The 10090-nt window shown below is 42.1% G+C and overlaps 2 protein-coding genes and 1 pseudogene across 3 annotated transcripts; all 3 read right to left on the bottom strand.

The window, feature by feature from the left end:
- Positions 1-1192: 1192 nt before the first annotated feature.
- On the bottom strand, positions 1193-2737 carry LOC311039555 (DDB1- and CUL4-associated factor 15-like; the record flags this gene model as incomplete). Its single annotated transcript, XM_084049496.1, has 1 exon — positions 1193-2737. One exon carries the CDS (start codon positions 2735-2737, stop codon positions 1193-1195), a length of 1545 nt encoding a protein of 514 aa, XP_083905622.1.
- A 23-nt stretch (positions 2738-2760) lies between these two features.
- Positions 2761-8602, bottom strand: LOC311039553 (annotated as a pseudogene). The gene is made up of 4 exons (XR_014602948.1): positions 8591-8602; positions 6991-7207; positions 4873-5004; positions 2761-3045 (listed from the first exon to the last, which is right to left on the bottom strand). The product of XR_014602948.1 is annotated as an uncharacterized misc_RNA (transcript).
- Positions 8603-8722: 120 nt separating this feature from the next.
- Positions 8723-9895, bottom strand: LOC311039552 (protein pelota homolog; the record flags this gene model as incomplete). The annotated part of the gene is made up of 1 exon (XM_084049494.1): positions 8723-9895. The coding sequence occupies one exon, from the start codon at positions 9893-9895 to the stop codon at positions 8723-8725; it is 1173 nt and encodes a 390-aa protein (XP_083905620.1).
- Positions 9896-10090: the final 195 nt, after the last annotated feature.

Below are 10090 nucleotides of genomic sequence, written 5' to 3'. Positions count from 1 at the left end.
TACATTTTCTCGATGGAAGTTCATGTCTCAAACTCAAACTGTTGATCATATTGGAGTCGATTGCTTAGTTTTTGTATGCCTCCCCATTGTTTGTGAATTAATTTGTCAAACTTTTTTTCTTTACTCTTGTTTGAAAGAAAAAATAAACAGGCTGTAGATTTCATTTAAAATATTTAAACATTTCTAAATGAATGCCCTACTTCGTGGTACAAGAGTGTCACACAAATGTAGCAAAGAATTAGGTCTACATGTATTGCAAAAACTTCTATTTTTGCTACTTTTGAAAGATTTTGAGAGTGAAAGATGTCTGTTGGTTTCATGAACATTGAATCCATGCAACTTGTGACTTAACTACATTGGATCCATTTTCTTTGCAAATTGTTTTCTTTTCCAGGAATAAATGACTGTAGTGAATAAAATGTACATACTGTACATATATGTTATGTACAGAGTATTACAGAGTGTAATAGAAATATCTTTGTTTGCTTTTTGGTATTCAAGAATATGCCATAAAGCACAGACAAGAACACATTTCAGGGTTAGAAAAAAAAGCGAAATTTCAGGAGTCACTTTCATCCAAAGCCAGATGTGGCAACCACACCACCAGTGTAGCTGAATCCTAGAACCCCACAAATGACAAGATGAAACGATCAGTAAAATGAGCATTGTGTTTGTCTTATTATTCCTCCTCCCCCAGTAGAATGTACTGTAGATAGGCTGTTATTTTCTTTCATAGAAAAAAAATGGGATGCCAGATATAGTGGTTACACGCATGTACACACAACCTGACAGACCATATTGATGAAATGATCTCTTCAATGACTAGAGTTGCAGATCTTGCAAACACAAAGAAGACACATTAGTAACTCTGAACATCTTTATTATAGATTGTTCACTCCAGCTCTTGGTTGACATCTGGAGTACATCTCAGAGGCAAATATTATACTTTTACTCTACTACAATTATTTGAAAACTTTAGTTACATTGTAGATTTGAATTATTACCACAAAACATACATTAACCACTTCAGCCCTATTTAAACTTTGGCTTTTTGAACAAAGCAAATCTGCTATTTTCAAACATTTTAGTACTTTAAGCATATTTTGATGCCAATTCTTGGTACTTGGTACTTGGTCACTTACTCAAGTGACATTTTGAACACAGAACACAAATCAATTTGTGGCTGACACTCTCATCTTGTCACCCAGGTGCATCGCTCAGTGTCTTCCAACGCTCTTTTGGGCAGATCATCATCTGCTTCTAAGACATTGACGTGGTGGGAGCTGCTCTCTGGAACAGAACACTCCGTCACCGTGTCCACACAGGACTTCCTGTGAGACTTCACAGCGCGAAGATACTCGCAAGGGACGTCTTTTGTGTGGTCACTGACCCCAATGACGCTGCACAGCCCTGTGCTGAGGTCCCAGCTGACCTGCATGTTGCGCTCCTCACAATTCAAAAACAGGGCAATGTCGATCAAAACTTTGTCGGTCTCTGGACACACCTCCAGTATGACAAAGTCAACCATGTGTTTGTAGTAGTGGTAGAGCCCTGCCCCCCTCATATCACTTCTATATTGAGCCAGAGGGTCCCAGACAGCATCACCATTGAGCAACACATAGATAAGATGATCTATATTCAGCTCCATCTCCTCCACACACAAGCTCTGTCCATCATGCGGACCACCGGGCAGTAACTTCAGGAGCCTTCCTTTCAGATCTGTAGCCTGTAAAAAAACATGTTCAACATTCTCTCCCGCTGCCCCTGGGAGGTGGTAGTGGAGGCGTTTATAGCGGACGTATTGATCTGCATCTTCTTGAGACGAGGACAGGATTGTTGAGGAGGACGACGGCAGGGTTGGTGAGGAGGACGAGGGCAGGGTTGGTGAGGAGGACGAGGGCAGGGTTGGTGAGGAGGACGAGGGCAGGGTTGGTGAGGATGAGGGGGACGAGGCAGAGGACCCGTGACCTGATGGAGGAGCTGCTCTCTTGGTGTAGAGGATCTGGCTCTGCTCACCTGCTGGACACAGGTGGATGGCACAGGCCACCAACTTTAGGTTTTCTTTCAACAGGATGACCTTATCCTTCTTCAGCTGTAAGGCTGGCTGGAAGGGGAAGGGACACCTCACTTCACGCTCCCTGTGGAGCACATAGCCGTGTTCCAGGCATTTACCACCACTACCCGTGGGTGTGGTCGTGGCTGAGCAGTGAGGGCAGGGTTTGGATGGAGGGTTGGGAGCAATGGTGACGGAACAGCAACACAAGACATCATTATTCTGCAGGCTAATCATGAGCTGATCTGTGCTGGTGCTCTGTGCATCGAAACCAAAGATGGCAATCTTGGAGTCATCATTGGGCCACTCACATACATGAAGATTCAGGTCCTTGTCTTGAGCGAAATTTTCAAAGAGTTTCACCTGTTGCACCAGTTTGAGTTTACTGTGCTGGTTAAACTCCCACCAATACAGTGTGTGGTTGTAGCCCAAGAATGGCGCAGGATCATCTTCTGAATCTGACATCAACAGCAAATGTGCCTTGGTGTAGGACAGAAGGTATCTGCCACTTTTCATAAAGCCCAGAAAAACATGTCCTGCTGCCAGAAACTCTTCGCCGATGATGTCCGTCAACGGGATTCGCACAAGGGGGGACAGTTTATTGAAACTGTGTACAGAAAACTGTCCTGAAATGTTCCCCTGTGCGACCAGCTGGACAACGTTCTTCTCCTTAGAGAGTGCCATGTGGGGCAGAAAAGTAAGGTTTTGGACATGCAAGGTTTCCGCCTGGCAGCGACAATATTCTGTATTTCAAGGATGCTTCACTTTTTAAAATGTCACCAATGTAAAATAAAATAAAACTGGTTTGGCTGGCATCCACTGCCACAGACAGGAGAGCCGCAGGGGGGAGGGTGACGAGATGACTCAGTGACTTGCGACGCTGGGGTGTAGAGGTTTGACCCGAACACGCCGGGACAATCCTAGCCTGAGCCCCTGTCACGGAGACCTTCCTGGTACCGTCTGCGATGACCCGGGTCTTCTACCCACCTGACCTGAAGAAATCACATAAGATCAGACAGTGGTGTAAAGTAACTAAGCACATTTACTCAAGTACTGTACTACAATTTTGAGGTATTTTTTACTTTACTGGAGTATTTTCAATTTTCAGTACTTTTACTTAAGCTCAACTACATCTCAGTGGCGAATATGGTACTGTTACTCCACTAAAACCATTTGAAAACTTAAGTTACTAGTTAATTTGCAGATTAATTATTATATTATAAAACATACATTAAACACTTCAGCCCTATTTTATACATAGGCTATTTGAAAATAGTCGATCTACAAACTCACAACGCGTCCCATCGCGATGCGTTGTGTACTGAACATTTTAGTACTTTAAGTATATTTTGATGCCAATACGTTTGTACTTTTACTCAAGTAACATTTTGAACACAGGTATTTTACTTCTAACAGAGTTTTTTTAAAATATATTGGTATTGCTACTTTTATGTATGTAAAATATGTGAGTACTTCTTCTACCACTGCATAAGATAGACCTTTGTTTATCCCCATGGGGAAATTCAAGTATCGTATATTCGGCGTTTTAGCAGGAAATCCAACACTTATTTTCTCCAAAGTGGACAATCTGGGCACATTTCTCAATCAAATCATCTGTGATTTAAACACTGACGTACAAGGTGGATCTACATGCTCACAACACGTCACAATGGGATGAGTTGTGAGCTTGCAGGTCTGCTATGGAAAGCCAAAAGGGTCATATTTCACCTCACGTCCCCTGGTCCACTAAGTGTTATGGGCACAGTCTATGGTTATGGGTCCATTTGGTTACATCAACATTGAGGTTTTTACTGTGCACTCAGTTTGTGAAGTGTCCCGTCTTACAGCTGCTATGTGAAAACCTTATTTCTGTATATTATAGCAGTTCAGCTGTAAAGTTGTGATGCAGTGCAGAGTATTTATGTTTTATTTTTGAGGACTGAACCTTATCTATAACATTTACTTATTTTGGTTTACAACATTTAATTCAATGTCAAGACATTTATGTCTGAAGGAGTGTGATTATACACACATCACTTTATAAATATAAAATTAGTTCATAATATGCATTTGACTGCTTGTGTTAACTGATAAAGAGTAGCCTTCAGCAGTAATATAGAATAGAACAATATCGAGATGCACCGCAGAACCAAATGGAATCGTTAACAGGTGAAACGTAATGGAATCAAATCAAATCGTGAGGTCAATGCAGATTCACTCCTCTATTGCATATGATTTGTTTTTTGAGATAACTGCCTTAACCAATTAAAACCAGCAAAGTCATTTTAGATTTTAGCTATATAGTATATAGCAAATTGGTTGGCTATTCAAACATAGCAGATCTACAAGCTCAAAGCACGTCACTTGTAGATCTGCTGTTTTCGAAAAATATTGAAAATGTGTGCAAATCTTTGAGTATATATATTTTAAGTGAACATTTGTAACTCAAATCTTTGCTTCTGGGGGGGTCCCTGGAACAAAACATTTTGAGATGGGGTTCGGTGGCCGAATACATTTAATTTTGGGGGTCCTTGACATGAAAAAGTTTGAGCACCACTGATCTAGCAACATCTGTTTTTTTTAGAAAACCGATTTAGAAGACATTTCGATTTGTAGAAACTGCCTCAGGTCTCAATGGGTTAACTACATTTACCTAAGCGTCACCATTCTGGGGCGAACATTTGGCAGAAACACGTTTGTAGATCGGCTATTTTCAGCGAAGTGTTATCATATGGTGTTGTACTGTAGAGGGAAAAAGGAGGGGGCTTAGTATAGAGCCCTGGGGTAAGTGGATAATCTGTCAGTCATACCTGGAGGATTCCACTTTGGTACTCTGCTGCCACCTGCTGGGCTGAGAGGGTGAGATGCAGGGGTGCTGGCAGAGATGGCAGGCCTTTTGGAAGTGGATGCAGTCTTTGTCAGGGGAGGACTTCTGCCTGGTTCTGAGATTGCTGTGAGACAGATAGACCAATTAACATTGAAAAATGAATGGTACCGCACTGGGTAGTCTTGAAAGCAGGTAAAATGGCTACTGCATAAACGGGTAGGCCTAGCCCTGAAACATGACATATGTCATACCATGACAGTCATGGAACCATAGGCGCCGCCGTGCCGATAGGGTGGGGGCTTCGGGTCTAAAGGCCCCACAAATGTCCCTCATGAATGTCAATACAATAGCCCAGACGGAGTGCTAAAGGAGAATCAGCGGCCAGAGAAATGTAGTCATCAACCTGACAACCTCCCCCCAATCCTGTAGGTTCATCAAGTTACATAGGCCACCAGGTGGGACTCATGAATTCAATTACAGAGGTGATGTACTCAAGTACTGTACTTAAGTACAATTTTGAGGCATTTGTAGGCTACTTTACAGGAGTATTTCCAATATTTTTCTTCTACTCCAGTACATCTCAGAGGCAAATATTGTACTTTTACTCCACTACAATTATTTGAAAACTTTAGCTACTTTGTATAGATTTTGATTATTATTACAAAACAAACAGCAACAGCCCATATCGGCTATTTGAAAATAGCAGATCTACAAGCTCACAATGCTCACTGTGAACTGAGGCATTGAGAGCTTGTAGATCTGCTATTTTCAAAAGATTTGTATACATTTGAAAACTTGAAATGGGACATTTTGTATAATGAGTACTTTTACTTTTGGTACTCTAAGTACATTTTGATGCAAATACTTTTGTACTTTTACTCAAGTACATTGGACTTTTAATTCTACATTACAGTATTGATACTTTAACTTAAGTAAAACATTTTAGTACTTTCTCCACCACTGAAGGATGGGTAGAGTGTTGTTAATGTTGTTTTATGGTCATTTAATTAATTAAGCTTCACGCATGTCCTAAAGTTCCTGGTTTAGAGTGGTGTTCGATTTGTTTACATGTACAATTCTCACATGCATATATACGTTCAGATTTCAAATATAAAGTGCTTACCCACGAGCCATGGATGTTACAAGTTGATCCAACCCACGTTAAGTGCCCTCGTCTCCCGTATTGTTCAATAAAAAGCATTTTAATCCGATCGCCGGCCATTTTCTTTTTTTTGGTAATGTATCAGAGTGCAATACGCCTCCCAACCATTAGTGTCGCATAGTTGAAAGCATCGGAGAAAATTTGGAGAAAATGGCCGGCGATCGGATTGAAATGCTTTTTAGTGAACAATACGGGAGATACGGGTACTTATCGCGGGTCGGATCAACTTGTAACATCCGTGGCTCGTGGGTAAGCACTTTAAATTTGAAATCTGAACGTGTATGTACATGTGAGAGTTGTAAATGTAAAAGAATCGAACACCACTCTAAACGAGGAACTTTCGGTTTCATGACGCTTGTGACAGACGAGCGTCATGTGAACCATTCCCAGCTTGCAAAGTTACATTGTTTTCGACTTGTTCTGGACTCGACTTGGTTTTATAAAATTATCAATTGTCGATTATCTTTTATATAATCAATTAAATAAATTTGTTTCATTAGCTCCCCTAAAATGGGTTAGAACAGGGGTCTTCAACCTTTTCAGGCCAAGGACCCCCTAACTGAGAGAGATGAAGCAGGGATCCCCCTATATATTACATAAAATTGTGTAGCAGATTAAAGCTTTTCATAGATGTTGGATTCATATTAATGTGCATTTTGCTCGTTTTTCCCTCTTTGCCAAAAATAGCAGATCTACAAGCTCACAATGCCTCTCCCTGCAAGGAGTTGTGAGCTTGTAGATCGGCTATTTTCGGCTAAAGTTGTCCTTAGAATAGGGATGCTAGGGTTCAAGTGGTTAATGTAAAAAAAACAACGATCCTATTCCTATCACACAGAGATTTGGCGTGGCGGACCCCCTGTAGCAACTCTGAGGACCCCCTAGGGGTCCCGGACCCCATATTGAAGACCCCTGGGTTAGAAGTTTCTAAGCTTAATTTCAAAGCCAGACCTGCTGTATGTGATTTGGAGGTTTTGGAGGGTTGTTTTTCTTTCTTGGAGATAAGGGGCTTGGGGGAAGCTTTGGTCTTCTCAGTCTTTGCCTTTTTGTCCTTCTTAAAAACGAGCGTTGTTTTGTTGACTTTCTTCACAGTGAACTCCTCATCCTCACTTTCGGGTGCTTCGCTGAAATCTGATTCTTCCTCGCCCCTCCCGTTTGCATGCGAGAGCTGGCAAAAAACTTCTGTGAACTCAGATTAGTATTTTGAACACAAAGTCAGTGTTACATTATCACACAAAAGAAGAGAAACAATGCACAGATTAGACCAGTTGTTCTTTCTAGTTTCTGCGACCCTCCACAGCTGATTTCAACCTGCTGATTGTGAAAACCGGCGTCAACAGGTTTTTCACAGCACATGGAAAGCCTGGTTTCTCTTCCCGGCTCAGTGCTCTGATCCGGTGTAGAGCCCCGCCTACTGTATCCGGTTATTTGCCCACTATACACACAGGCCGTTTTAATATCCGCTCTAGACCGGATCTGATCTGCAACCCAGTGTTGTGTTTTCCTATGGTATATGACCACGCCCCCGAGACCTTCCAGTTGATTTTCATTGGATAGTGCTTCATTGATAGCCAGTGGTGTAAAGTAACTAAGTACAATACTCAAGTACTGTACTTAAGTACCATTTTGTGGTACTTTTACTTTACTGGAGTATTTCCAATTTTCAATACTTTTACTTCTACTCCACTACATCTCAGAGGCAAATATTATACTTTTACTCCACTACAATTATTTGAAAACTTTAGTATAGTTACATTGTAGATTTGAATTATTAACATACATTAACCACTTCAGCCCTATTTAAACTTTGGCTTTTTGAAAATAGCAGACCCACCTGCATTGTGAGCTTGTGGATCTGCTATTTTCTCTAATTTGGAAAATCCCCAATTAGGGTCACATATGAATGAAACTGTTAAATTATAATATTTTCAAACATAACTGTCATAGCAGACAAAGTCTACATTTCCCAAGGAAATGCATGTATTTACTTATTTTCTTTAATTACTACGGTTCTGTAACCCCACCCAGTAAATCTAACCCTTTGTTTTCAACTGGACTTGGAAGTGAAAATATTTGTCATGAATAAAATGTTGTACATTTTACTGCACAGATTTAAAAAAAAAACATTCTGGTGCCATGAAGGAACGATTAAACCATAAAAATGAATTTTACACCTGTGAACCTGTGATGTGACCTTTTTTTTATAATCTCATGAAATACAATACAATACAAAACAAACCATACACAAACAACATACACAAACAATGAAGTTATCAATACATCTATATAACATCATCAGAGCCAGGGGGGTTTACAAACAGAAAACATTAAAGAGGGGACTGCTAAATATTGGCAAGTATGAATGTTCTTTACAGGTACATAAGAGTAAAATGATTGGTTCCTCAGACATTGTAGCAACAATACAAAAAAAAATCGATATATATTTTTTCATTAAAGCTCTGCTGCATTGCATCCATCCTCTTCCTAGAAAGCCTGCTTTTCACCAGAATCTTTTTCTGTTGCTGTTCGTTGATGAGATCCAGCTAGTTACTGAGATGTTCATTCTCCTCTGTGATGCGCAGTGTTGTTTCGTGCAGGTGACAGTGTTCAATTCAGTCTGCTCATCCAGCCACCTCTGTATTCTGTATTTCCTCTAAGGTCTCTTTCCCACGCTGCATTTATCTCAACTGAAGTCATCTGAACTGTCGTCCTCGGGCTCTGATAGGTGCGCAATGGGGTAACGCAATATAGCTGCCACTCCACTCAGCTGAGTCAGCTGCTTGCCAGACACATGAAGACTCGAAAATATTCGGACTTTGCTTCCATTGCCTCGCACTTTGTCCACCAGCCGTACATACCGACCCCTAGCGGTGATATCTTGGTGCCTGAAAAGTTCATCGCTCATCAGCAAGGTGTCGATAGCCTGAGCATCAGCAGCTTTCTCCACATGAGCCAGCCCATAGAAAGCTCTGTCAGGCTTATGTTGGAGCATCTTGTGGAAGTCACCCAGGGCTTTGACCTCTCCTGCTGCCTTGGTGTCAGCAAGCTTACTGGTGACAGTGGGATCAGATAGGATTGCTTTGAGGGAGTACCTGTGACCTGACGAGGAGTGGACCGGCAGGAATTTGGGCCGGTTCTCCAGCAGTAGCTTGTTGTCCTGACGGGCCGCCTCCCTGAAGAGATAAGTTAGGAACTGGTCCTTGACAAACCCTGGGCTGCCCACCAGGATGCACTTGACCACGTCAAAATTGATGTGACGGAGAATCCCCTGCATCACCGCCTTGTAGAACCTCTCCAAAGCCTCCTCATGCTGGGTGCAGTTGCCCTTCGTCTTGCGAGGAATAAGGACTTCCACCTTTGAAAGCTGCAGGGTCATGGCAGGAGTCACCAGCACTAGGTTAGCCAGACCCTCTTGCATCACCACCGCCGCCACATCTGCCGTCTGGGTGGGCTCACATGCCTGCTTGATCCTATCAAGCACAACGCTGTCCCAGACCTTTTTGGTGAGAGTGAATTTCTTGTTGAGCTCAAGCTCAATGGTGTGGTAGGATCCCATCCTGACATACTCGTTCTCCTGTATGTTTCTGCCCTTTACCCTCAGCTGGCAGGCCTGGGAGTCAAAGTCAATAGTCTCCACACACAGAGTCAGGGTAGTCTGCACACTCCGCTTCCTGTTGCTGCCCCTACTACCGGTATCCTTATCCTTAGATGACGGTATCTGCACCTTTCTGAAGGTGGAGGCCGTAAGACTGTCACCAACTTGGAGCAGATTATAGATGTGCCACATGTCCTCTGCCTCCTCTGGCACGAGAGACACCTGACCGGCACCGTGTTCGTGTTCCGTAACCAACTTCATGGTTGTTGCTGCTGCTGCAGGGGTGTCCAGGTAAGAAATGTCTGAGCGTACAGGAATAGTTATTGCTGTAAGCTCTATGTAAAGCTGCTATGAATGATATTTATCCAGTAGGTAAAGCCGATATGTAGCGCTATAGGCTGTGAAAAATAGCTACTGATGAGTTGTCTGATGCTTATCTCTGGAAGGAATGTTGCT

Source organism: Gymnoscopelus microlampas (genome assembly GCF_963454915.1).
Source record: "Gymnoscopelus microlampas genome assembly, chromosome: 23".
Lineage (NCBI taxonomy): Eukaryota > Metazoa > Chordata > Actinopteri > Myctophiformes > Myctophidae > Gymnoscopelus > Gymnoscopelus microlampas.
The sequence above is the reverse complement of the archived record's forward strand: the minus strand, read 5'-3'. Positions and strand labels throughout refer to the sequence as shown.